Source organism: Rhinatrema bivittatum, chromosome 3 (assembly GCF_901001135.1).
Source record: "Rhinatrema bivittatum chromosome 3, aRhiBiv1.1, whole genome shotgun sequence".
Taxonomy (NCBI): domain Eukaryota; kingdom Metazoa; phylum Chordata; class Amphibia; order Gymnophiona; family Rhinatrematidae; genus Rhinatrema; species Rhinatrema bivittatum.
The window spans coordinates 305,123,140-305,150,829 of NC_042617.1; the positions used below are offsets into that span (position 1 = coordinate 305,123,140).

Sequence of the window (27,690 nt, forward strand, 5' to 3'; positions counted from 1 at the left end):
GCACATGAACCCACTACTCCTTGAAAATAGGGTGACAGAGCATCAGTCTTTCTCATGTGCTGATGTGGGGGGAGACTGTCGTAAAAGAAAGAGTTTATATTAAAAAAAAAGACTGAATTGTATCGGTCTGATTCTAGTGTTAACGAAGGGTTAGCCAAAAAGTTTATGGAAGCAAGTACTGTAGGGATGAAAATACTGCCTTAAACAGGAGAGTCACCCAGAGATGAGAGACGGGATATTGCATTAAAGAAGTCATCAGTCCATTTGATTCAACCCATGTTTAGTATGGAGTGCTTCAGAGCAGGAATGAGGTGCTTTGCAGAACTGTATATTTGTGAGTCTCAGAACTGGAATAACAGTGGGTTCTTCAAGATAGGATTGAGGTGCATTGGCCGAGCTGTGTGTGTGAGACTGTCACCACTGGAATAATAGGGGTGCTGCAGGGCATGAGTGAGGTGCATTGCAAATCTGAGTGTGGTATTCATCTTTTATTGTAACTTTATCTAGCTGTCCTTGAGTCTTACTTTGAAAGGCATTTCTTTTTGTTCTTTCCCTGATATGCCAGAGGCTGCCCCATAAGAACCGGAAACTGTACTCCAGCTTTGAGAGCCTCATGGTGAGTTACTCTCTGTATCTGATCCTCGTCGTTCTATTTCTCTTTGCATTTTCATGATGTTCTAACTTCTTACCCCAAATTAACTGGATTTGCAGCAAAGGGTCAGTGTAAGTATGTGAAATTCTGTAGACTCAAGTTCAGATCCTACCTTCACCCCTGAGAGGTGACCTTGAGGAAGTCATTTGAAGCTCTAATGGACTGTATGCTCTCCAAAGCAAAGAGGTTGCATCCTATATGGTTATCATCCAAAATTTTTCCCCATAATATCTGACAAAATTATAAATAGCCCATGCTGTTTTCCAGGTACACGGGCACTTTTAACCCATGTACGGCACAATCAGTGTTCAAAGGGAAACCACCTGCATTATTTTACCCTTTCTGAAAATTGGCAGCCACAAAGTTCAGCTTTTGTTTACTTTGTTCTCTTAATATTCTGCCTTCTTGTTCAATCAAAATAGTTTACAATAAAAAAGATAAGGCATTTCCTAATAAATAAATAAAAGCATGAATCCATTACCTGCATGCCAATAAAATACTAAAAGGACATCAATAGTTGAACATTGAAAATACAAGGACAGAACAAGCAATTACAGTTAATAGAATTTGCACCAGCAACTTGTACAGGCAGCATAATGAGGGCTAAACCAGCATGCATGCATGCATCTGAAAACCAAATGCACTTATGATGCTTTCCTCTCCAGCCTAAATGTGCCTCTGGGAACACCTCATTTTACCCTGCTGAGAGAAGAGGCACCATGGAAATCCGGATGTGCTTTTAGTTGGGCAGAGGAAGGAAATCTTTAGTTAGGTAATTGTACCTGGGTGAATATTGTCCTCTGTGAAGGAAACTTTCAGTAGCCCAATTTATTTGCAAATGCAGGTGTGTACTTTGTACCTGCGGACTTTGTAGCAAATTTTCAAAAGGAAACCATTGGCTACAAAGTACCTGCATACATTTGCACTTGTTTTTTCTAAGGGCAGCAGAATGGGGGTAAAGCAATGCGCATAGATTTAAAAAATGTAATCTACATGCATAGTTTTCCCTCCCTCAATCAAAACACGCCCCCGGGAATGGCTCTTTGCAATCTGGCTAAAAGTACGAGTAGAAGTACCCAGGAGTGCAATTTTCAGCCAGGCAGGTCTACCCAGGTACATCAGTATTTGCCCAGGTAGGATGCTTTGAAGATTGCCCATCCCTTGTTAAAAATATTTGCAAAATGGTTGAGAAAAATCAAGTCATCTGTCTTGCCAGTGTCATGCCACCTTCAATGCGTACTCACTACATCTTGAGGCACTAACCAATAGCAAAGTAGCTTTAATAGTGCCTGAATGCATCACAAATGCTGCAGCCACTTTAGCAACACATGATGACATCACAGCATGCTGGTAAGTCATTCCACCTTGAGGGTTTGCTTGACAGATTCTGCCTTTTGCAGGGACTAAACTCTGCATATTAACCATAACAAAGGTCATTACTTTTGATGCAGTCATTATTATGCTAATCTCAGATGTTTCTCTTCCCCTTCAGGACCCGTCCTGGAATCACCGGGCGTACAGATTGGCCATTGCCAAGCTGAACCCTCCGTTCATCCCCTTCATTCCGCTGCTTCTGAAAGGTACAGTATCCCACAGCCTCTCTGCATAGGAAACTTTAAAACTATATGAGCATACTCATTTGATATGGTAGAGCTGACAGTTCGGGTCTTGGGATGGGTTTTACTGACTCGAAGATTTCCCTTCCAGACCTGACTTTCATCCATCAAGGAAACAGAACGGTGGTGGAGCACCTCATCAACTTTGAGAAGATGGTAAGTGGGTGGAGAGGACAAAACATGAACAAAAGATAATGTCTGAAGCTTCTTGTCCTTTTTGGGCTTCCAGCTATGATGCCATGAGCTCATAGCTAGCTAGGGGGTTTCCCCCATTTTCAATCCCTTATCATCTAGTCCAGCCATTGCAATGAAAATCCAGGGCCTAGTACTATAGAATTTAGCTCCCTTTGAAACCTGGCTTGTTTATACCCAGGTCTGACTAGTAGGTGTTGCTATTTTAGGATGGCTGAGACTCCCTCCTGGGGGCTTCGAATGTTGTGGACATTTGAAGTGATGCACCAATACAATAACAGCAAATATAAATTATTGCAAGAACCTCAAAGAGACACTAGGGCAAATTAACAAATTAAAGAGCAGCAAATCACCTGGACCAGATGGTATATATCCCAGAGTACTGAAATAAGTGAGAAATGAAATTGCAGACCTGCTATTGGAAATTTGTAAACTATCATTAACATTGTCTATGGTATCTGAAGACTGAAGGGTTGCCAATGTAACACCAATTTTTAAAAATGGATCAAGGGTGATCCAGGAAACTACAGCCCAAAGAGTCTGACATCCATGCCAGGCAAAATGGTAGAAACTATCACAAAGAACAAACTTGCTGAACATATACAGTAGATAGGCATAGTTTGATGAGACAAAGCCAACATGGATTTAGCCAAGAGAAGTCTTGCCTCACCAATTTGTTACATTTTTTTGAGAGCATAAATAAACATGTGGATAAAAGTGATCTAGTTGATATAGTGAATCTGGATTTCCAGAAAGCATTTGACAAAATCCCTCATGAGAGACGTCTTAGGAAATTAAAATGTCATAGGATAGGGGGCAGTGTCCTATTGTAGATTTCAAGCTGGTTAAAAGGTAGAAAACAAAGAGTAGGGCTTAAACATACATTTTACCAAAGGAGAAAGGTGAATCAATGGAGTGCCCCAGGGATCTGTTTTGTGACCACTGCCTTTTAATATAGTTATACATGACCTGGAAATGAGAACAAAAAGTGAGGTGATCAGATTTGCAAATGACATAAAATTATTCAAAGTTGTTAAATCACAAGAGGATTGTGAGAAATTGCAAGAGGACCTTGCAAAACTGGGAGATTGAGCATGCAAATTGCAAATTAAATTTAATGTGGACAAGTGCAAAGTGATGCACTTAGGGAAGAATAACCCAAACTATAGCTACACAATGCAAGGTTCCACATTAGGAATTACCACTTAGGAAAAGGATCTAGACGTCATCATTGATAATACATTGAAATTTTCTGTTCCCTGTATGTACCTGGATCAGTCCAGACTCCTGGGTTTTGCCTGCCCACCAGCAGATGGAGACAGAGAAGTTTTCACTGACTCTGCCCTATACCCTCAGGTGCCATCTATAGTCCATCAGTATTTCTCTGTCTCCAGCAGATGGTGGAGGTTCATTCCCTATAGTCTGTAGTTAGTTTTAAAAAAAAGAAGAAAAAAAAAAGATCAAGGAGTGATTTTTAGTTGTAGTTAGGATTCTTAGTTTTTTTCTTTATCTTGGCTTAGTTAAAAAAAAAACAAACGAGAAGAGGGAAGCAATCTTCCTAGAGCCTCCCAGGGGGTTGGTAGGTCCCACGGGGGCCATCCCGCCTACTATTTGAGGCAGTGGGTACTAGGGGTTGAGGATCCTGTTACCCTATCCTACTGGCTGCATTTGGACAGGACCCGAGCCTTCCCTTCTCTCAGGTTTGGCAAAAAAAAAAAAAAAGTACAGCAGAGCCTTCCGGCGGGCCTGGACTCTCCACTTTGCCGACGCTGTTTCTGTTGTTGCTGCCTTCCTTTTGCTGCTGCTGTCCCTTGCCATCCCCAGGGGCTATTCCTAATGCTGTGTGTGCGGCGATGCGCATGTCTCTAGGGATGGGCTCTGCCCTGCCTGCCTCCCCGGGGGGAGGGCTGCTCAGCAGGTACCCGGGATGCTGTTTTACGGCCGCGCAGAGTGCCTGCAGGGACCAGGCGACCGCGGCTTGATGCACGGGAATGGATGCCATTTTGGCGACTTTTCACGCGGCAGCACAAACTGTGGAGGGGGAAGGAAATTCTCCCCCTCCTTTATCCCCACAACGGGCGGCCTCCGGAGGGGGCATGCCGATGGATGGATCAATACTGCTGGCAGAGGGTAGCCCCGAGGGGGCTTCAGACCCCTCCTCCTCCTCTTTCTCCTCAGATTTCATTTTATTGCTGCACAAAGCTTTTAAGGCTCAGGGATCCGCAAAGAGGCAGTTGGGGAGTGATACAGAACATAAGAACATAAGAAATTGCCATGCTGGGTCAGACCAAGGGTCCATCAAGCCCAGCATCCTGTTTCCAACAGAGGCCAAAACCAGGCCACAAGAACCTGGCAATTACCCAAACACTAAGAAGAACCCATGCTACTGATGCAATTAATAGCAGTGGCTATTCCCTAAGTATAATTGATTAATAGCCGTTAATGGACCTCTCCTCCAAGAACTTATCCAAACCTTTTTCGAACACAGCTACACTAACTGCACTAACCACCTCCTCTGGCAACAAATTCCAGAGCTTTATTGTGCGTTGAGTGAAAAAGATGGCCAAATTGGGCGGAAAGGACCCTAAGAGGGCAAAACTTTTTGAGGATGCCAGGGGCCAAAAGGCTAAATACCCCCTTTGGACCGCCTCATCTCGCCCGAGGATGGACTCATCCTCTTATGTTTCAGAACCAGAGGAGCAGGATATCAGGGGCAAGCCCCCTCTGAGGATGGATCCCAAAATTGACCAGGATCTTCTTTCAGGTCAGGGCCCCCATGGGTAGACGGAGATGACCCGAAGATGGTCTGTCTTTCCAGAGGGATGAGTTAGGTCCTCTTATTCCCACGATCCTGGAGGAATTGGGCATTGAATGATGGCCCTCCGGAGGACTTTTGGATGGGGTCTGTGGACCCAGTCATGGTGGGTCTTCGGGGTCCAACCAGATCCTTTCCCTTTCATCTTTCAGTCACTGACTTGTTTTGGGAGTGGGACACTCCGGATTTGGGTCTGAAAGTCAGCAAAGCAATGGATAAGCTTTACCCCCTACCAGAATACGCCCTGGACCTCCTCCGAAGCCCTAAGGTGGATGCGGCGGTGTCTGCTGTTACTAAGAAGACCACCATCCCAGTGAAAGAGGCAATGGCCCTTAAGGATCTCCAGAATTGTAAACTAGAGGTCCAGCTCAAAAAGGTTTTTGAGGTATCTGCCCTCGGAGTGCAGGCTGCCATGTGCAGCAGTTTCTCCTTAAGGGCAGGTCTCCACTGGGTACAGCAATTGCAGAATAACACGTCGTTATCGGAGGAGGTGGTTGTTCAAGCGGGGCGCCTAGAAGCTGCGGTGGCCTACAGTACGGATGCCCTTTATGATTTGCTACAGACCTCCTTCCGCTCTATGGTCTCAGCTGTTTCTGCTCGCCGGATGCTTTGGCTGTGGAACTGGTCTGCTGATTTCTCCTCCAAGGCCCAGTTAGGTTCCCTGCCTTTTAAGGGCAAGCTGCTCTTCGGAAAGGATTTAGAGGATATGATTCAGTCCTTGGGAGAGAATAAGGTGGATTGTCTTCCGGAGGATAAGCCTAAGCCGAGACGTTTCCCTTCATCTCAGTCTCGTTTCCGGGGATATCAGAGATTTCTGTCCTCCTGGACAGTGGGCTCTTCCTCTAGGCAGAACTCTGGCAGACAACAGTCCTGGTCACAGTCCTTTTGAGGGTGTCGATTTGGCAGATCTGGGACCTCCCAAGCCGCAGCAGGAATTAAGTCAGCGCAATGAGGTGAGGCTGGTCTACTCCTCCATTCCGGTGGTGGGAGGCAGGTTGTCTCTGTTTTACGAGGAATGGGCTAAGCTGACGTTGGACCAGTGGGTCCTCAGCGTGATAAGACATTCTACGCTTTAGATTTTGCTCGGTGCCCTCGAGACCGCTTTTTCGTTTCCCCGTATTTGTACAAGGAGAAACGTCGGGTGGTAGGGGACACCTTGAGACGCCTACTCTATCTCGGAGCCATTGTTCCAGTTCTGCCGGTGGAGCAGCAAAGGGGCCACTGTTCCATCTACTTTGTGGTGCCCAAGAAGGAAGGCATGTAACAGCCCATTCTCAATTTGAAGAGAGTCAACAGATGTCTTCGAGTGCCCTGGTTTCGCATGGAGACCCTCTGGTCAGTCATTACGTCAGTACACAAGGGAGAGTATCTAGTGTCTGGATCTCACCGAAGCATATTTGCACATCGGAATCTGAGCCACTCACCAGAAATTTCTCAGGTTTTCCATACTGGGTCATCATTTTCAGTTCTGCGCTCTTCCTATCGGCTTACCCCGGCGCCAAGGACCTTTACCAAGGTCATGATTGTGGTGGCAGTGGAGCTTCAGAAGGAAAGCCTGTTAGTCCATCTCTATCTGGACAATTGGCTGATTTGGGCGAAGTCTGAGTTGCTTTGTTGTGCAGGAGTAGACCAGATTCTTCAACTGCTGAGATCACTGGGTTGGGTGGTCAGTTTGACCAAGAGCTAACTTGTTCCTTCTCATTCATTGGAGTTCTTGGGAGCCCTGTTCGACATGCATCTAGGCAAGGTTTTCCTCACCGAGGAGTGGATCATCAAGCTGCAAGGTCAAGTTCGGGACTTGCTATCTCACAATCTTCCCAGAGTTTGGGACTATTTGTGGGTCCTTGGCTCGATGGCTTCTACATTGGAACTGGTCCCATGGGCCTTTGCTCATATGAGATCTCTTCAGTCAGCATTGCTGTCCTGCTGGAGCCTGGAATCTGAGCAATTTCATCTTCCACTGCCTCTTACGGATTCTGCACATTCCAGTCTCGATTGGTGGCTTCTCTCGGACAATTTGCACCGGGGGAGGGGGTCAGTTTGGAGGTTCCCGCTTGGACAGTGGCCACCCTGGACGCCAGTCTCTCTGGCTGGGGAGCGGTGTGCCAAGGAAAGTCGGTTCAGGGCCAATGGGCTGTGGAAGAGTCCCGGTGATTGATGAATCGCCTGGAAACCAGGACAGTGCGGTTAGCACTACAAGCTTTTCTCCCACTTCTGCAGAGGAAGCCTGTCAGGGTTCTATTGGACAATGCGACAGCAGTGGCCTATATCATTCTCCCACGACAAGCAGGATGGTAGTCCTCACATATGGGTGACATCATCAGGATGGAACCCAATCATGGAACACTTTTGTCAAACTTTCTAGCACACTGAGAATGCCCAGCATGCCACTAACCCTGCATCCAGCTGCGCAGCAGTAGCCTCACAGTTCTCAGGAGCTCTGTGAGAATTCCTCACAACTTTTTCCTCACAGAAATTTTCTTTAAACTTTCAAAATTTTTTCCCATCCTGAGGTCCACCATTGACCGCCGACCTCCGCCAATGCTGGTAAGCTTTACCTCGTTCTTTGCAGTCGGTTCCAGGCGGTGCTTTCATCGGTGCCTGATGGCCACCGACCGTGCGCTGCCCTTCTTTTTGAAAATTGACGACAGGTTTTCAAAAGTGCCCCGAGTGTCCAAGGACGATATCCATTACGGACCCTCATGACATTTGTGTCTTTTGCTTGGGGCCTACCCACGATGTCCAATGGTGCACTAGCTGTGCCCAGATGACTCCAAAGGGCTGCAGGGCCCGCTTAGATAAGATAGAACACCTATTCAAGCGTGTGTCTCCATCTACACCAGCCAAGACTACATCGGGTCAAAAGCCTTCATCTTCATTGACTCCGTCGCCAATGACATCTCAGCGCCATTGAGACACCGGTGACCACCCATCTCCGGCATCTTCACATTCAAAGGCATCGACATCTTCGTCCTCGGTGCCGGAGAAGGACTGGACCGAGCATCGGGAATAGCACGGTCATCAACATCGACATGAGCCTTCTTTCGGTGCTGCCACCGATAAACCTTCAGCATCGATGTCGATTGAGCCACCAGCCAAGAAGTCCCAGGGAGAGGAGGCCCCAATCTCCTCTGGACCCAGGACTCCGAGGCGTTCCCCACTTGCATCAGTGCCAGGAGCCGAGACTCCACTGATTCTTGTGGACCCTCTGGCAACGCCTTCTGAGCCTCCATCCCCGGCCGCTGTGTTACCAACACCAGCCTTCCGGGAGGAATTGGCTGGTGTTGGCTGGAGTTGGCTTCATGGGTTCCAATCGCCACCAAAGCCAACTCCCATGCTGGCACCAGATCTGATGCCTACCATACTGGCTCCGCTCCTCGAGCGCTTGGATATGCTGATCGGTGCACTGCCATAGATTCCTGTTCCTTCGGTGCCATCAGTACCTCCGTGGCCTGCGACACCGATTCCCATTCCATTGTCTTCAGATGAGGAACAAATTTTACCGATGCCGGAGCCAGTTCCGTGGAACACCTTCGGACAGAAGGTGTTCCACGGATCTAAGCTTATGGCACGTATAGCAGCCTACCAGCTATACATGACTCAGTACTCAAGGAATCTTTGGAAGAAAGTCCAAGAATTCTCCAAGACTCTACCGGAGGAATTTCAAGAGGGACTCACTGCAGTCCTCCAAAAAGGACTTAATAACGTTGCTCTCTTATTTATTAAATCGATGAATTCCTCCAAAAAAGTAGATACTCCTGGAGTACTCTCCTCCCCCCTCCCAGGTGTATTACTAGTTGGGACAGGAAAATATTATATTTTAGAGATTAGAGGTATCTCCTCACATGCCAGTTTTTCCCTTAAATATTTTGAAAACATCTCATAAGGTGCAAATAATCTGGTAATAGGGAAATTTACAAAACGTAAATTCTTAATTCTGATAATATTTTCTAAATTTTCCAGCTCAACATGAAATAACATATCAGATATATGAAGATTTTTCAACATTTTTACATCTTGTAATACTGATGTCATATTTTCCACTGATATCTCTACATCTTTTAATTTTTTCCCTTGTTGTTGGATAGCAATTTTATTTCCATTCACAATTGCTGAAAGGGAGGAACTCATCAGTGTAACATTTGAGTCGAGGTTTGTCAGCATCCTCCAGAGATCACCCATGGTAACATTAGACTCATCAACGGTGTTGAGCCATGTACTGCCTATGTTTATCGTTAAAGTTCTTTCACCTGCTTCATGCTGTTCTAGCTCCAAGCAGGAAGGTATCGCATTTTTCGGTGACTGTGAACAAATTTCAAAGCCACTTACATTATTTGTATCATTTGTGTTAGAAAGGGACAAAGAAATCATTCTAGATAAATTTATTAAAAACAAAGATATTTTATTCTGCGGGCAGAAGGTTTTCGTATTTCCTGATGTCTCCAAGCCTACTCAGGCAAGGAGAAAAACATTTATACTCTTGAAAAATAAAACCTTGGAATTAGGTGCAACTTTTTATTTGAAATATCCTAGCAAGTGTTTTATAAATTTTCAAGGAAAAAAATATATATTTTCGGAACCTTCACACCTGGAAATTTTTTTAAAGGATAAAAGTGAGGTCATTTTAGGTACAGCTATACCAGCAATAGTAAAGTCTGATAAAATAGAAGAAGCAGCCTCTTCTTTTTGATTTTTATATGTAAAAAGATTTTTGTTTTCGGCTCCCATCATTCTTGTATTAGTGTGATGGCCGAAGTGTTATGGATAAATGGGAATTAATCCCTGAATTTGTTAATTATGTGCTGTCATACTGAATTGCCTTTGTTATACACAGAAAATGTGATTTTGTAATTCGATTATGTCACAGATCTAACTAAAACCTTACCTATCTCCATTCCTGATGAAGACACCAAATCTAAATGTGAAGACCTAGCACTATTCTTCCATAATAAAATTACCAAACTCGTTACATGCTTTCCTTCCACACCGTCACCAATCAAAACTCTCCTAAACAACCCCAACATTGAACTAAATACCTTTGAGACCACTGCCTCGTCCGAAATTGAATCCATCCTCAAGAAAATGAGACCATCATCCCATCCCTCAGACATGATACCCTCCAAATACCTATTATCTATCACAAACACCATATCCAAACCAATCGCAGACATTGCCAACCGTTCCATTACACTTGGCACTGTTCCTAACTCACTGAAACAAGCCATAGTTAAACCAGTACTAAAAAAAACCTAACCTCAACCCTGTTGAACTAGCTTTCGCCCCCATATCCAACTTACCATTCATAGCAAAAATCCTCGAAAAAATAGTCAACCTACAACTTACTAACCACCTAGAAAAAAATCACATACTCTTCCCCTCCCAAAACAGATTCCGCAAATTTCACAGCACTGAGACCCTCCTCATCTCACTAACAGACCACATCCTCAAAGGTCTAGATAAAGGCCACTCTTACATCCTTGCATTACTAGACATATCCGCAGCCTTTGACATCATCAGCCACAGCATATTAATTGAAAGACTCAAAGAAATTGGCATCACTGGAATCTCACTCCAGTGGTTCAAATCCAATATACACAACAGACAATACAAAGTTAAAATAGGCAACAGTGAATCTAAGGTCATTGATCTATCTCAAGGTGCTCCTCAAGGATCCTCCTTATTCTCAACCCTTTATAACATTTATCTACTTCCTCTCTGCCAACTCCTATCCAAGCTTGGTCTTCCGCACTTCATATATGCGGATGATGTACAAATTCTCATACCCCTTACAGACTCCATACCCAAAGACATCAACACATAGGAAAATGCCCTCACTGCAATCAACGCCCTCCTCACCAACCTTAACCTTGCCCTTAATGCAAAAAAATGGAACTCATGTTTATATCACCACCACACATCACTAATAACATACACACAAACCATACGCCCCACACACCCTACACGCCCCTTTCCGCATTGACCTCCACACAACATGTAAGAGATTTAGGCGTCACATTAGACAATCAAATCAACCTCAAAAAATTCATCAATACTACAATTAAAGAATGCTACTTCAAACTACACACACTAAAAAAAACTAAATCCCCTTTTTCACCTCAACGACTTCCAGACAGTACTCCATTCTATTATATTTTCAAAAATTGACTACTGTAACACCCTACTCCTAGGCCTCCCCAAAAATACAACTTACCCTCTACAGATGTTACAAAATGCGGCTGCAAGGATACTCACTAGCACCCGCAAAAGTGAACACATCACCCCAATTCTCATGGACCTGCATTGGCTACCAGTAGCATACCGAATACAATATAAAGCCCTAACCATTATACACAAATCCCTACATAATCAAAATATGCAATGGTTCAACGATTCCCTAATGTTTCGCCCCTTCACAAGACCCGCCAGAACACAATACCTAGCAAGTCTAAACACACCATCACCTAAAGCTGCACACCTCAATACCACAAAGCAACGTGCACTTTCTATTGCTGGGCTTACACTCTGGAACACCATGCCAACTAACTTAAGACAAGAAGTCTGACCCAAAAAATTTAAACAAAACTCAAGACTTTGTTATTTAAGCAAGCCTTCAATTGAAACTGCTCCACCAAATCACTGCCCCTTCACCACTACCTATTCCATTCTTCCCCTCTCTTAACTCCCAACTTTGACCCCTTCTGTGAACCCGACACCTCAGCCCCCCTTTCATTCCTCGCTTCTATCCCTCCCCTAAAAAGTCCCCTTAAACCTCCTCCCCCACACCATTCATAATTATCAATATTCCTCTTTTCCCTTCTACTTCAACCGCTCTAACACTGTATTTCTAAATATATAGTAGAATTAAGTACCTTTACATTAATGTTTTACAACATTTTTTATCCTTTGTAACCTTTAAACATATACATAGTTATTATCATGTTGTTTTCTCATTGTTGCTTTTAACATATTTATCTAATCCATCTGTTACAAATATATTATGTTTTATTCTCTGTTCCTTGTAAAGCCATAGTACGCTACATTAATGTTCCATATAAACAGATATGTCGATCTATAAAAATGTTAAATAAATAAATAAATAAATAAATAAATAAATGAGAAATATCTAATAAAGAGTAAATTTAAAAAAAACAAAAAAGGACTTGATGCTGGAAAGTATGAAGTCAGGGCAGCTTATGACATCTTTGAAACTGCCTCAAGAGTTTCAGCAGCAGGTATAAGTGCCAGACGCTGGGCATGGCTCATATCTTCTGACCTACACCAGGAAGTCCAGGAAAGGTTGGCAGACCTTCCATGCACAGGGGACAATGTGTTTGGCGACAAAATCCAGGGAAACAGTGGCGCAACTAAAAGATCACCATGACACCTTGCGTCAGCTGTCCGCTCTCCCCTCAGACTTCTCATCTACCACCAAGAGGTCTTTTAGATGGGAACCTAGGAGGCTATCCTATAAGCCACATAGGTATTACCCTCCTCCATCCTGTACTCAACAGCCTAGACCCTCCCAAAGAGGCCAGACTTGGCAACACAGGGCCCCAAAAACCCACCCAGCTCCGCAGACTGGTCCAGCTTCGGGGTTTTGACTCCGTACTAGAGAGCAGAAGTCAACCCCCCTTAGCGCAACCATTCCTGTGGGAGGCCGCTTGTGCCACTTTGCCAGCATATGGCACATAATTACAACAGACCAATGGGTCCTTTCTGTGGTTGCCCATGGTTACCATCTCAACTTCCTCACACTACTACCGGACTCTTCACCACGTCCAGCGTGGAGTCTCACCGACCGCACTCCACTTCTCGAGGCGGAGCTCTCGACCCTCCTGCAGTCCAATGCCGTGGAACCAGTACCTCGACTGCAGTGGGGTCGAGGGTTCTACTCTTGGTATTTTCTAATTCCAAAAACGTCAGGCGCCATTCATGTATCTTGGACTTATGCGCCCTAAACAAACATCTCTGCAAGGAGAAGTTCAGGATGGTAACCTTGGCCACCATGCTCCCTCTCCTACAACGGGGAGATTGGCTCTGCTCTTTAGACCTTCAGGAGGCTTATGCCCACGTTGCCATATACCCTCCTCATCGAAAATACCTCAGGTTCATAGTAGACCACAGTCATTTCCAATACCAAGTGCTGCTGTTCGGCCTAGTATCAGCACCCCACGTATTTACAAAATACCTAGAAGTAGTAGCAGGTCACGTGCGACAATGCAACATCCACGTCTATCCATATCTATACGATTAGCTGCTCAGAGGTCCATCCAAGGAGGTAGTACTTAACTCCCTCCATTTTACCATCAGCCCACTACAGTCCTTGGGGTTTCTCATAAACTATCCCAGGTCACATCTGACTCCATCACACACTCTCTCATTCATCGGAGCAGATCTAAATACCATCCAAGCCAAAGAGTTCCTCCCAAAGGACCGAGCACGCACATTATCAACCTTGACCAAAGCAGTACAGACTCGCCGAACTACTACAGCTTGTCACCTACTAACCTTGCTAGGTCACATGGTGACCATGGTTCATGTTACCCCAGTGGTTACCGCAGAGTAACTCAATGGACTTTAAAGTCCCAGTGGTCCCAATCACATCAACATCTGTCCCACATTGTGCACGTCACCAACCAGCTTCATCTCTCACTAACGTGGTGGATACAGGAGTCCAATCTATAAATGGGACTACCCTTCCAACCTCTGGAACCTCAAATTACATTAACAGATGCCTCCAACCTGAGTTGGGGTACCCATGTCATCAACCTCCAAACCCAGGGTACCTGGACCACAGCGGAAGCGAAGCACCAGATACATTTTCTGGAACTCCGGGCAATTCATTATGCCCTTTTCGCTTTTCAAGATTGCCTGTCCAACAAGGTAATCCTAATTCAAACAGACAACAGGTAGTGATGTGGTATCTCAACAAACAAGGGGGCACAGGCTGTGGTATCTCAACAAACAAGGGGGCACAGGCTCTTACCTGCTATGCCAAGAGGCGGTGCAGATATGGGCCTGGGCTCTCTCCCATTCCATGCTACTGAGAGCAACCTACCTGGCAGGCGTGGACAATGTGATGGCGTACAATCTCAGCCGGACCTTTCATCCCCATGAATGGTCCCTGGATCCCACTGTAGCGAACAGAATTTTCCACCAGTGGGGCCACCTGCACAGAGACCTCTTTGTGTCAATTCACAACCGCAAAGTGGACAACTTCTATTCTCTACACCGCAGTCACAAGACACTTCTAAGGGATGCCTTCGCCCACTCGTGGACAAAGGGTCTTCTGTATGCCTACCCTCCACTTCCACTCATCAGCAAAACTCTCGTGAAGTTACGACACGACCGGGGCTCAATGATCCTCATAGCCCCTTACTGGCTGCATCAGGTTTGGTTTCCCATTCAGTAAGAGCCATGGCAACATCAGTAGCGCACCTCCGTTCTGTACTTCTTGCTGACATCTGCAGAGCTGCCACATGGAGCTCTCTCCACACCTTTGCAGTTCATTATTGACTCAACAAGGCTGGCAGGCAAGATTCCATCTTTGGCCAGTCTGTCTTGTGTAAGGTTTCCAGTTTAATAACCCAACTTCCTTCCTGCAACCCACTGTGAAACTCTGGCTGCCCTCCTACCCAAAACCACCTCTGTTGTGCCCATTGCATGTTGGGTGCATATAGTTTATTTACTCGGGCATCCTGTAGCTCGCTATTCACCCATATGTGAGGACTAACATCCTGCTGTCCTAGGAGAACACCTGTTACAGGTAAGCAACTCTGCTATTGCCAAGGGGGAACCAAGATTCGACCAGTGGCGATCAAGGCCCAACAGTTGATAAGCTGGGTGGAGCAGCACCTAGCCAGCATCGAAGCCTCTCACATTGCAGGGGTGGACAACATCCAATCCGATTTTCTCAGTCGTTACCGCCTCGATCCCGGAGAGTGAGAACGCTCTGAGGAAGCATTCCATCTCATTTGCAGCAAGTGGTCCAGACCGAGTGTTGACTTGATGGCGACCTTCCGGAATGCTAAGGCCCCTCATTTTTTCAGTCGGCGCCAGGAACCAATAGCGGAAGGAGTGGATGCTTTGGTTCTCGTTTGGCCAAGGCACGTCCTTCTGTATGTGTTTCCGCCATGGCCACTCATCGGCAAAGTGTTGAGGTGCATCGAAGCTCACCCATCCAAAGTGATCCTAGTAACTCCGGAATGGCTGAGGCATCCATGGTTTGCAGATCTCGTAAACCTGACAGTGGAATGGTCCCTGAGGTTTTGGGACCTTCCGAATCTTCTACATCAAGGTCCCGTTTGTTTGCAAGAGGCAGATAGCTTCTGTCTAGTGGCATGGCTTTTGAGAGGCAAAGACTGAAAACCAAGGGTTATTCGGACACGGTCGTCGCTACCCTTTTGCGTTCCAGGAAGGCTTCCACCTCTTTATTTTATGTCAGAGTGTGGAAGGTCTTTGAGTCTTGGTGTGTAGACCGCAAGGTGGATCCTACTCGAGCTCTGGTGCCCGATATCTTTCCTACAGGCCAGCCTAGTTAAAGGCCTCTCATGTAACTCTTTGCGGGTACAGGAAGTGGCCCTCGGTTGTTTCCGTCGTAAAATATGAGGTGTGCCCTTGGCTGCCCATCCGGATGTGGCGTGGTTTCTCAGAGGGGCAAAACACCTGCGTCCTCTGGTCAGGAATCCTTGTCCATCGTGGAGTTTAAATTTGGTCCTCTGAGTTTTATGTGCGGCACCTTTTGAACCTTTAAAACGGGCGACGCTAAAGGATCTTACCTTAAAGGTGGTTTTTCTCGTGGCTATTTCGTCAGTTCGCCGCGTGTCTGAGCTCCAGGCTTTATCCTGCAAGGAGCCCTTCCTCAGAATTACGGATATGGGTGTCTCTTTGCGGACGGTTCCTTCCTTTCTTCCAAAGGTGGTATCAGCTTTTTACTTGAATCAGTCAATAGAACTCCCATCTTTTACAGACTTGGACCGCTCTGATCCCCAAGCTAGGGATCTGAGGAAACTAGACATACGCCATGCTCTTCTACATTATTTGGAGGTTACCAATGGTTTCCGTATGTTGGATCATCTTTTTGTGCTCTGGAATGGTCCCAAAAGAGGATACAAAGCGTCTAGGGCTACGATCGCCCGCTGGTTGAAGGAGGCTATTAATTCAACCTACCTGCTTCATGGTCGGCCGCTTCTGGTCGGTCTTAGAGCATGCATTCGCAGGCAACCTCAGGAGATTTGTAGAGCGACTACTTGGAAGTCCTTGCACACCTTTGCTAGACATTACCGATTGGACATTCAGGCCCCAGGATCTGGGGGGTTTGGTGAAGGAGCGATCCGAGTGGGACTCTCAGGGTCCCACCCTGGGTAGTGGAGCTTTGGTACATCCCAGGAGTCTGGACTGATCCGGATACGTACAAGGAAAGGAAAATTGGTTCTTACCTGCTAATTTTCGTTCCTGTAGTACCACGGATCAGTCCAGAGTCCCACCCTTTTCAGCATGGAAATAACGAAGAGTTCACTCATTCAATACCTTTTTCTATTCTCTGCAGACTACTTCTTCAAAGTTTTTCGAAGTGTTCAGGGGTTCTGCTTCTACTTGGGGTTAGTGATCTGATTTTTATCACTGGTCATAGCCGGTATGAAGTTCACAATGTTCTGGTTAATTGGTTTTAAAATGTTCTGCTTTGATACCACGTAATACTGACGGATTGTAGGTGGCACCTGAGGGTATAGGGTAGAGTCAGTCAAAACTTCTCTGTCTCCATCTGCTGGTGAGGAGGCAAAACCCAGGAGTCTGGACTGATCCGTGGTACTACAGGAACGAAAATTAGCAGGTAAGAACCAATTTTCCTTTCAGTGTGCAGCAGCAGCCAAGAAAGCAAATAGAATGCTAAGAATTATTAGGTAAGGAATGGAGAATAAAACAGAGAATATCGTTATGCCTTTGTATCGCTCCATGGTGTGACCTCAGCTTGAGTACTGTGTGCAGTTCTGGTCACCACATCTCAAAAAAGATATAGCAGAATTAGAAAAGGTACAGAAAAGGTAGACCAAAATGATAAAGGTATTCCCTGTACGTGGGTTATGCCTCCCTTCTAGCAGATGGAGACAGAGGAAAACTTGAAGGGCACCCTCACTTAACCTGGTGTGCCTCCTGCATCCTTTCACTATTTCTCTGTCTCTAGCAGATGGAGGTGGTGCAAATCCTGCAGTCTTGCCCTGATTCTTGGGTTCAAACGTCTTCCCTTTAAAAAAAAAAAAAAAAAAGAGGCAGAAACTTTATAACTCTGAATCAAGCAAACAACAACAAAAAAAAAAAGTTAAAACAAGAGGAGAAACGTTTCCAGACCTCCCAGGGGGAAGGCAGATCCTGCAGGATCATCCCCCCTGGTTGCAGGCTTAGGAGCTGGGGTTGATTACCCCGTGGGGCTCCTGGCAGGTAAGGCACCGGGCGAGAGATTACCAGTGGGCCGGTCCCTCTCTCCCTCCATGGCACTCACCTGATTAAAAAAAAAAAAAATGGCGAGCAGCCTGTCCCCTGCACCCGGCTGCGGTCCTTGACGGCTCGGGTGCAGTTTCGCCACGTTTTTTGTTAATTTCAGGCTCCATGCCGTTCCCTCTCGCCGCGATTCTCTGTTTTTTTCTTCTCCCTCGATGCTGCAGCCATCTTGTGTTGCCTGCAGGGAGTCCTCCTCGAGGCTCTCCCATTCAGGCCTTTGCTCGCGCTGCCTTCCTGGAGCGGAGAGCAGCTCGTTTTTAACTGCAGCAAGCACAGCAAAGCCCCGAGGTGCAGCCAAGAGATCAGCGCCTTGGGAGCCTCGGGCTGATCCATTCCCTCTCAGCACGGGAACAACAGCCATTTTGAATACTTTTGTTGAAGCTCAGGCAAGAGCTATGGGGGCAGGAGAGCTTTCTCCAGCCTTATCCCCGGTTCCTGCCAGTCCTGGAGATCCCTCTGATGCGGACCAGGATGTTTTTGAAGGGGACCCCGATTCCCCGGGAGGGGAAGGATTTTGTCCTCCTTATGCATAAAGCTTTTTTAGCTTCGCAGTCTCAGCAGAGTGGTGCTTTGCCTTTGAGACATCCGCAGGGGCTGCCCCACAAAGAAACCAAGCGTCTAGATGTACCAGCATCTCTGTGAGTCGCAAAGTTGGGGGGGGGTCCCTGGTTTCAGGCGGTTCTGCCCTTCCGGAGGGTCCGGACAATGGGGCTGCGGACGCAATGGCTTCTACTTTCCCTCCTGCCGGCATAGGATCTGAAGAGGACCAGGGAAAACAGGCTCCTCTGGACGGAGACGACCCAAAGGTGGTCCGACTGTTTCATAAGGAGGAGTTGGAGCCTCTCATTCCCTCTGTCCTATCAGAAGTCTGAGTGGAACTTCCTCAACATACTCCACCATAGGATTCTGTGGACCCGGTCCTAGCGGGGTTGCAGGCTCCGACCAGAGTTTTTCCTTTCCATCCCATGCTCCAGCAGCTGATGACCCGGGAGTGGGATTTTCCGGATGCCGGCTTTCGGGTTGGTCGGGCTATGGATAAACTTTATCCTTTGCTCGAGGAGTCTCTGGCGCTCCTGAAGTTCCCCAAGGTAGATGCTTCAGTATCGGCCGTTATGAAGCGGACCACAATTCCGGTCGCGGGAGTGGCGGCTCTCAAGGATCTTCAGGATAGGAAGCTTGAAGTTCTTCTTACGTGCATCTTTGAGGTTTCGGCCCTAGGTATCCGAGCGGCGGTGTGTAGTAGTTACATGCTACGGGCAAGCCTGCGCTGGGTCCAACAATTATTAACATCCAGAGATCTCTTTCCGGGCGAGTCAGAACAAGCGGAACGCTTGGAAGCTGCAGTGGCATATGGCGCGGATGCACTGTATGACCTCCTATGCACTTCCTCTCGCACCATGTCATCTGCCATATCGGCCATATCGGCATGGTTACGTAACTGGTCAGCGGACGTTTCGTCCAAAGCTCAGCTAAGTGCTCTATTGTTTAAGGGCAGTTTTTTTTTTTTGGTGATGACTTGGAGCAGTTGATAAAGTCCCTGGGTGAAAACAAAGTTCACAAGTTGCCTGAGGACAGAAAGCCATCCAGAGGCTTTCTGTCGACCCGCTCACGCTTTCGGGGTCAGCTTAGATTTTGTCAGAGCAGGCAGCAGCCGGCAGGACAACGACAACCTATGACCAGGCCTCAATCCTGGAATACTTCCTTTCGAGGCCGCAGAACCTCTCGGGAGGGAGGACCTGCCACATCCCTCGCCTCCAAGACTCCACAATTAATTAAGACCAGCCCATTCCTCGATCCCTCGGGTTGGGGGACAATTGTCTCAGTTCCAGGAGGCATGGGCAAGGATTACTTCCGATCAGTGGGTGCTAAGCATCATAGAACATGGCTACGCTTTGGAATTTGCTTGGCCTCTCCAAGATTTTTTTATGATCTCTCCCTGCGGAGCGCAGGCCAAGGGACAGATCGTTCGACAGACCCTCGACCACCTACTGTCTCTCCGGGCAGTAAAGCCTGTCCCTCCAGAGCACTGGAAGATGGTGGAGATACTCCATCTACTTCATAGTCCCAAAGAAGAAGAGATCTTTCTGACCTATTTTGGATCTCAAAAAGGTAAACAAGGCTCTCAAGGTACCGCATTTCCGCATGGAAACTCTACACTTGGTTATTGCGGCGGTCTGCAAAGGCAAGTTCTTAGCGTCCCTGGAACTAATGGAAGCATGCTTGCACATACCCATTCGCGAGGAACATCAGAAATTTTTTCGATTCATGATCCTGGGGATGCATTCCCAGTTCTGCGCTCTGCCATTCGGTCTGGCTACCGCATCCTGCACGTTCACCAAAGTCATGGTGATAGTAGCAGTGGCCCTGAGGAGACAAGGGCTTCTGATTCATCCCTACCTGGACGACTGGCTCATCAGGGCGAAGTCAAGGGATCTCCTGTGTAGAAGCTATCAGCAAGGTAGTCAGTCTCCTGGAATCACTCGGCTGGGTGATGATTCAGGCCAAAAGCAACTTTGTCCCTTCTCAGACGATGGACTTCCTGGGGGCCTGTTTCGATATTAGTGTCGGGAACGTTTTTCTCCCTCCCCGGACCGAATGACCAAATTGATGGAGCAAGTTTGGCGCTTGTTGTCACTCCCACTGCCCAAAGCCTGGGACTATCTTCAAGTCCTCGCTCCCTTGCATCTACACTGGAGGTGGTTCCCTGAGCTTTTGCTCATATAAGACCATTACAACGAGCGTTGCTTTCCTATTGAGATCCCAAGTCAGAGGAGTTCCAGTTCCTGCTACCGCTAACCGATCATGCCAGGTCCAGTCTTGGGTGGTGGCTTTGCCTGCACAATTTGTCTTGCGGGGTAGACCTCAAAGTCCTGAATTGGATAGTGGTGACTACAGATGACAGTCTCTCCGGCTGGGGAGCTGTCTATCAGTCCCACTCAGTCCAGGGCCACTGGTCCCCGGAGGTGTCCAGCTGGTTGATTAATCGTCTGGAAACCAAAGCAGTTCGACTGGCTTTGCACACTTTCTCCCGTGCCTACGCAACCAGGCGGTCTGGGTTCTGTCCGACAATGCGACAATGGTAGCCTACATCAACCATCAAGGAAGCACCAGGATTCAAGCCGTAGCCGACGAGGCGGAACAACTCATGGCTTGGGGGGAGAAACATCTTGCGTTGTTAGCGGCATCTCACATCACCGGAAAAGACAATATACAGGCAGATTTCCTGAGTCGGAAGCGCAGAAATCCAGGAGAGTGGAACTTTTGGACCAAGCAATGTGTCTTATTTCTCGCCAGTGGGGGACAACCCACATGGACTTGATGGCGACGCGAGACAATGCCAAAGCCCCTTGCTTCTTCAGTCGCAGAAGGGATCACGGGGCAGAGAGAGTCGATGTGCTGGTGCTTCCCTGTCCGAACTCGGTTCTCCTGTACGTGTTTCCACCTTGGCCGCTAGTGGGCAAAGTTCTGCGCAGGATAGAAGTTCATCCAGGGAGCATGATTCTAGTGGCTCCGGAATGGCCCCGACATCCATGGTTCGCAGATCTGGTCAATCTGGTGGTGGTCGGGCCTCTAAGGCTTGGATATCTTCCGCATCTCCTTCATCAAGGCCCTATCTTTTTCAACCAGGCAGATCGCTTTTGTCTAGCGGTCTGGCTTTTGAAAGGAGAAGATTGCGGAACAAGGGTATTCGGAGGAAATAATTACTACGCTGCTGCAAGCCAGAAAAACATCTACATCTCTCTCATATGTCAGGGTGTGGAGCGTTTTCGAGTCGTGGTGTCGCGAATGAGGGATTCTTCCCAGGCAAGCTTCTATTGCTCATATTTTGCAAAAAGGTTTATCCAGGGACTTGTCTTTTAATTCCCTCCGTGTACAAGAGGCGGCCCTAGTTTCTTATGTTGGCAACTCAGAAATGACATATCCGGATGTAGTGTGTTTCCTCAGAGGAGTAAGACATTTGATTCCTCCCGTCTGTCCTGTATGTCCGTCTTGGAGCCTTAATTTGGTGCTTTGTGTCTTGTGCGATCTGCCGTTTGAACCCCTTAAAAAGGTGAAGTTAAAGGACCTCACGTTGAAAATGGAGCTTTTAGTGGCTATCTGTTCGGCTCGCAGAATCTCGAACTACAGGCCCTCTCTTGTAGCGAGCCTTTTTTGAGAATTTCTGATTCGGAAGTCTCTCTTCGAACAGTCCCTTCTTTTTTGCCAAAGGTGGTTTCAACCTTTCAATTAAGTCAATCTACGGAGCTCCCGGCTTTTCCTAATTTATCGCACGCAAGAGAATTTCGTCGTTTGGATGTCCGGCGATCTCTATTATGCTATTTGGAAGTCACGAATCCTTTTAGAGTTTCAGATCATTTATTTGTCCTATGGAGCGGTCCCAAGAGAAGTCAGAAAGCATCTAAGCCAACGATTGCGAGATGGTTGAAAGAAGCTATTTCGTCTGCTTACATTTGTAAAGGGCGACCCGTTCCTGAGGGATTGAAGGCCCATTCCATTCACTCAAAGGCGGCTTCTTGGTCTGAATGCCAGTTGGTTTCGCCACAATAAATCTGTAGAGTGGCTATTTGGAAGATGCTCCATTCATTCGCTTGTCACTACTATTTGGACGTTCAGGCTCCAGATGTCTGCAATTTTGGCAGTGGAGTCCTTCGCGCGGGACTCTCAACGTCCCACCTGGTCTAGGGAAGCTTTGGTACATCCCACAGTCTGGACTGATCCAGGTACGTACAGGGAAAAGAAAATTGGTTCTTACCTGCTAATTTTCGTTCCTGTAGTACCACGGATCAGACCAGACGCCCGCCCTGGGACTGGAAGTGGGTATATCAAGAGCCGTGATTATATTCCATTTTTATTGCAGCACACTAACAGGTCGATACAGTTATGCCGCGTTAGGAAGAGTGCGGCAGTGCCAGGCGCACCCTCGTTCCCCGCACGCACAGTTCTCTTCACCTACCGCTCGATACTCTCTTCAAATTGCATGCAAATGCATGCCACGTCTGCGAAGCGTTAGGCGAAGCGTTAGGCCCGCGCAACCCATTTTACTGTATAGGCGCTAATACAGCGCCTATACAGTATCCTGGGTGCGCTAGTACCTGTCATTTCAAATGACATTTGAAATGACAGGCACCAGGAAGTGGATGGTTCCCCCCTCCCGAAGCAAGGCGCAGGGCGAAAATTAAAACGGGAATAAAGTGTAAAAAATGGGGGTAAAACCAAAGGGAGTAAAGTGTAAAAAACCATGGACGACCTCCATATTAACATTGCAGCGTAAGTTGTTTATATATATGTATAAATACCTGTCACTTTCCTGTCACTTTCCGAATCCCCCAGGCGTGCAGTCATCGAGGCGGCGGGAGCCGGCGGGCGGGTGGGCGCGCGTTGGAGCCAGGCGGCGGCGGGAGCCGGCGGGCGCACGTTCGATCCAGGCGGCGGCGGGAGCCGGCGGGCAGGAGGGCGCTCAAGGCAGTCACATGCCGTGACGTCAAGCGTCGTGACGTCACACCTTGAGCGCCGAAATCGCACAGGCGTAAACAGGCGTGCATTCATTCACTGCCGGCAGGGGCTGCCGGAGGCTGCTTTCGCCACCGGCTCCCTCCGCCTGGATGAATGCACGCCCACCCGCCCGCTCCGGCCGCGGCCTGGATCAAACACACGCCCGCCGGCACCCACCGCCGCCTGGATCGAACGCGTGCCCACCCGCCCGCCGGCTCCTGCCGCCGCTGCCGCCTGGATCGAACGCGCGCCCACCCGCCCGCCGGCTCCCGCCGCCGCCTGGATCCAACGCGCGCCCACCCGCTTGCCGGCTCCCACCGCCGCCTGGATCCAACGCGCGCCCACCAGCCCGCCGGCTCCCACCGCCGCCGCCACCTGGATGAACGGGCGCCCACCGGCTCCCGCCGCCACCACCACCTTGATGATCGCACGCCTGGGGGATTCAGAAAGTGACAGGAAAGTTACAGGTATTTATACATATATATAAACAACTTACGCTGCAATGTTAATATGGAGGTCGTCCATGGTTTTTTACACTTTACTCCCTTTGGTTTTACCCCCATTTTTTACACTTTATTCCCGTTTTAATTTTCGAACACCACACTAACACCAAGTAGAGGGTAGGCGGTAAACTAACAGGTTAAGGACGCGGCAAAATAGCGGGTTACAAAGGAGATAATCTGAGCGCGCGTCACAGTATCGGAGGGGAATAGCTAATTCCTTCATTAAACAGCTAATTCGTTCATTTACATATCATATACATGCTGGGTGCGGAAAGGGTTATGCGTCTGTTTTAAGAAGCGCTAAGGACGCGTGAAACTGGAGACTGTATCGCAGGATCGCCTTACGCGTCCGAATTGTGCGCTCACAGCGGGTTACAGACGGGAAATCTTCAACTGCATGTTACAGTATCGATCTGTAAGAAAGAACACTACAGGTTGCTTTCACTGTTATGCTTCTATAGTTACAGTTTATTATTGCTTGATTCGTTGTTATTACGGTTAAATGTTATTCTGCTTGGATAATCTATATACTGAAGGGATGCAGGAGGCACACCAGGTTAAGTGAGGGTGCCCTTCAAGTTTTTCTCTGTCTCCATGTGCTGGAAGGGAGGCATAACCCACAGTCTGTACTGATCCGTGGTACTACAGGAACGAAAATTAGCAGGTAAGAACCAATTTTCTTATGGAATGATTCCCCTATGAGGAAAGGCTAAAAAGGTTAGGACTCTTCAGGCTGGAGAAGAGATGGCTGAGGGGGAAATATGATAAAGATTTATAAAATAATGAGTGGAATGGAACGAGTGAACGTTAATCAGTTGTTTACTCTTTCAAAAAGTACAAAGACCAGGGAACACACAAAGCCGTTCCTGGGTAATACATTTAAAACTAATAAGAGAAAATATTTTTTTACTCAGCGCATAATAAAGCTCTGGAATTCGTTGCCAGAGGATGTGGTGAAAGTGACTAGTGAAGCTACATTTAAAAATGGTTTGGACAAGTTCCTGGAGGAAAAGTCCATAAACCATTATTAAGGTGGAGTTGCAGATATCCTCTGCTTATTCTTCGGATAAGCAGCTTGGAATCTTATCTACACCTTGGGATGCTGCCAGGTGCTTGTGACCTTGATTGGCCACTGTTGGAAACAGTGTACTGGAATTGATGGACCTTTGGTCTGACCCAGTATGGCATGTCTTATGTTCGTATGTAATTCCTTTAATCTTATCCATGTTTTTTCCTAGCGAATGATGGCGAAGACTGGACAGATGTTCCATCGCTGCAGGAATCAGAGCTACGGTGAGCATTTATACTTGTAGGGTGTACTTGCAAAATGTTTACAAGTGTAAAATTGGAAGTCATGCACATAAGTAGTATATTAGTATTTTGCAAGAGCCCAAAGTAGGTGTATACTTAACTGTGTTTTGTGCTTAAATGTGAAATAACAAAAAAAATGCAGTTTAGGGGTGTTCTATGGCCCAGTTTGTATTTTGTAAGTGGTACACACATATATTATCAAACTTATCTGTACACTTTTACACCTGCTAATTAAGTTACAGAAGTGATCTTGCACTTGTCTTTTGTCTGTGGTTTTTGAGTGGGAGGTATAGATTAAGTGGTGGGTGGGGGGATCAAGGAGAAATGCTGCAGGGTCTGGGCGAAGAGGTGGAGGTGTTGGTAAACTGGCGATTCTGAGTGTATTTTGTTAAGTGGAATACACGCAATCCTTATAAAATAAATGCCACCACGTAAAACTCGGGGGGTGGGGGGTTATCAATATTCAAAGCCATTTAGACGGATAACTTGTGAATTATCCGTTTAAATGGCTAGTTTTGAAGATTTTCCTTTCTTATCGAGCTAAAAATTAGCCGAATCAGAAACAGGCATGTTCCGAGTGTTCTGGGGAGAGGCAGAGTTAGACAGATAACTTAACCGGCTATCTCTGATATTAGAACTTAGCTGGATATGTTTTCCATCTAAATATAGATGTCCCCTGAAAAGGTCTAAGGTTATCTGGAAACGTATTCCCGGATATCTAGACTTAACCGGCTATATTCAAAAGAATATAGCTGTTTAAATGGCAAGTCAAGTTTAAAAAAAAAAAAAAAAGTTCAAGGGCCTACTGGCCCTAATACGTCTCCCCTACTCCCTCCCACTCAAAATACAAGTGCTCAGCACTACAACGTAGATGCTTAGCAAAAGAGCCATAGCCAGGCAAGTTGGCGCCTAGGGCCATGTGAAAAACTGCGCCCTCATCCATTACACACAACATGACACCATGAGTTGGGAGACTCTACTAAATGTTTGTACAGCAATATCGAAGGCTGGTGCAAGGGTATTAGGTGCCTTTACAGCCTCGCTCCCCACCCCCACACCCGTTAATATGCTAGCGATATTAAGTCGGAGGAACCAAAAATGTTTAAAAAAAAATAATTTTTAAATAAAAAAAAATGTGCCGGCCGGTCAGGTTAGGAAAACAGAGGCTCAATTTTACCGGCGTCAGTTTTCCTAACCCATGGCTGTCAGAGGGTTCGGAAAACCGACGCTCCTAAAATTGAGCCACCTCTCCTTGGTTTCTGCTTCTAAGGAGGTGCTGGGGACTCGCTGTTGTCCTTAGTGCCTCCTTTTTAGTGCGACCCCCTCATTTAAATAAAGGATCGCATGCCCAGGATTGGTGGCTGGGCGTGCGTTAGGAGAGCGGGCACTTAACACTGAGCGCCTGTTTTCCCGTGGACCTTACAGAATCAGCCTGAATATGAATATTATATTTATATGCACTGCTGTGGTGCCAACCAGAAAACCTTGCAAAAAAGCAAATGACACTTGGGAACTTTAACATGTCTTGGGCATGGGCTTGGCCCTCAGAAAGCCACAAGAAAACAGAGTTACAATACAATAAGAACATAAAACTTGCCATACTGGGTCAGACCAAAGGTCTATCAAGCCCAATATCCTGTTTCCAACTGTGGCCAATCCAAGGCACAAGTACCTGGCAGGATCCAAAGGGCTAGATAGAGTCCAAGCTGCTTATCCCAAGAATAAGCAGTGGATATCTGCAACTCCACCTTAATAATGGTTTATGGAGTTCCACATCATCTCCCTTGAAGAAACTGGTGAGGCTGGCAGCTCTAGCTTAATCATCTTATTTGAAATCTCAGGGAAGTAAAATCACATTGTGATGCCATTGAGGACTATTAAAGCTGCCCCATTATTTACTAATACCCCTGTGATGCCATTAGATTGCTTTGCAGCAAAGGATGGCAACAAATGGTGTCTGCAAAATCACAGATCACCAATCTCAAGTTTTCTCAGTCCTTTTACAATCATACTTAAATTGCCCCACATCTGCTGAAAATCACTTTGATGAATCTGGCTTTCTTGAGTTCCACATACTCTGCTTTCTGACTTCCAACTCCTGAGAGCTGATTAGATTTCATTTTCTCCCCTTTTAGCTTCAAGTGATTTTCTTTCCTTCCCATGAAAAGAACCTTTTCTAAGCATGTCTTCATGCTTTCACTCAGCTGTGACCTATTGACCTCCTTGTCTCTGGTCCTTGCTGCCCCTGAGGCTGCCAAATGGGTATTGGGTTCTCAAATTCCCAGAGTTCATCAGAGTCTCAACCTCTGACCTAGTTCCTTCCTCAAGAAAGCTTTTTGGGATTTGGTTTCTGATCAATTGTAAAGCTTTTCTGGGGACTGATGAGACTAAGAAACTGGGTATACATATGGAGGATAAAGAATGCAGATGGGCAGGACCAGGTTAGCTTTGCAGTCAGCAAAATTCCCTCAGAAAGATACAGGCATTAATTCTGTGGTAGGATATTAGGCTCTTTGATGTTCCACAGTAACAGTCTTTTGATACTGGCAATCCTCGAGGGATCAAGTGTGACATTTGACGGGGTAGGGGGTCTCATGGAACTGGTTCGAT

The 27,690-nt window shown here is 46.9% G+C and overlaps 1 protein-coding gene across 3 annotated transcripts in view; it reads left to right on the forward strand.

The window, feature by feature from the left end:
- Positions 1-27,690, forward strand: part of RAPGEF3 (Rap guanine nucleotide exchange factor 3) — a 244,424-nt gene that overhangs the window by 197,103 nt on the left and 19,631 nt on the right. For all 3 annotated transcript variants that reach the window (XM_029595109.1, XM_029595110.1, XM_029595111.1), the window contains 4 exons: positions 566-616; positions 2,145-2,232; positions 2,360-2,424; positions 25,008-25,062. In XM_029595109.1, coding sequence (XP_029450969.1) covers positions 566-616; positions 2,145-2,232; positions 2,360-2,424; positions 25,008-25,062 — 259 coding nt within the window. The remainder of the gene's footprint in view (positions 1-565; positions 617-2,144; positions 2,233-2,359; positions 2,425-25,007; positions 25,063-27,690) is intronic.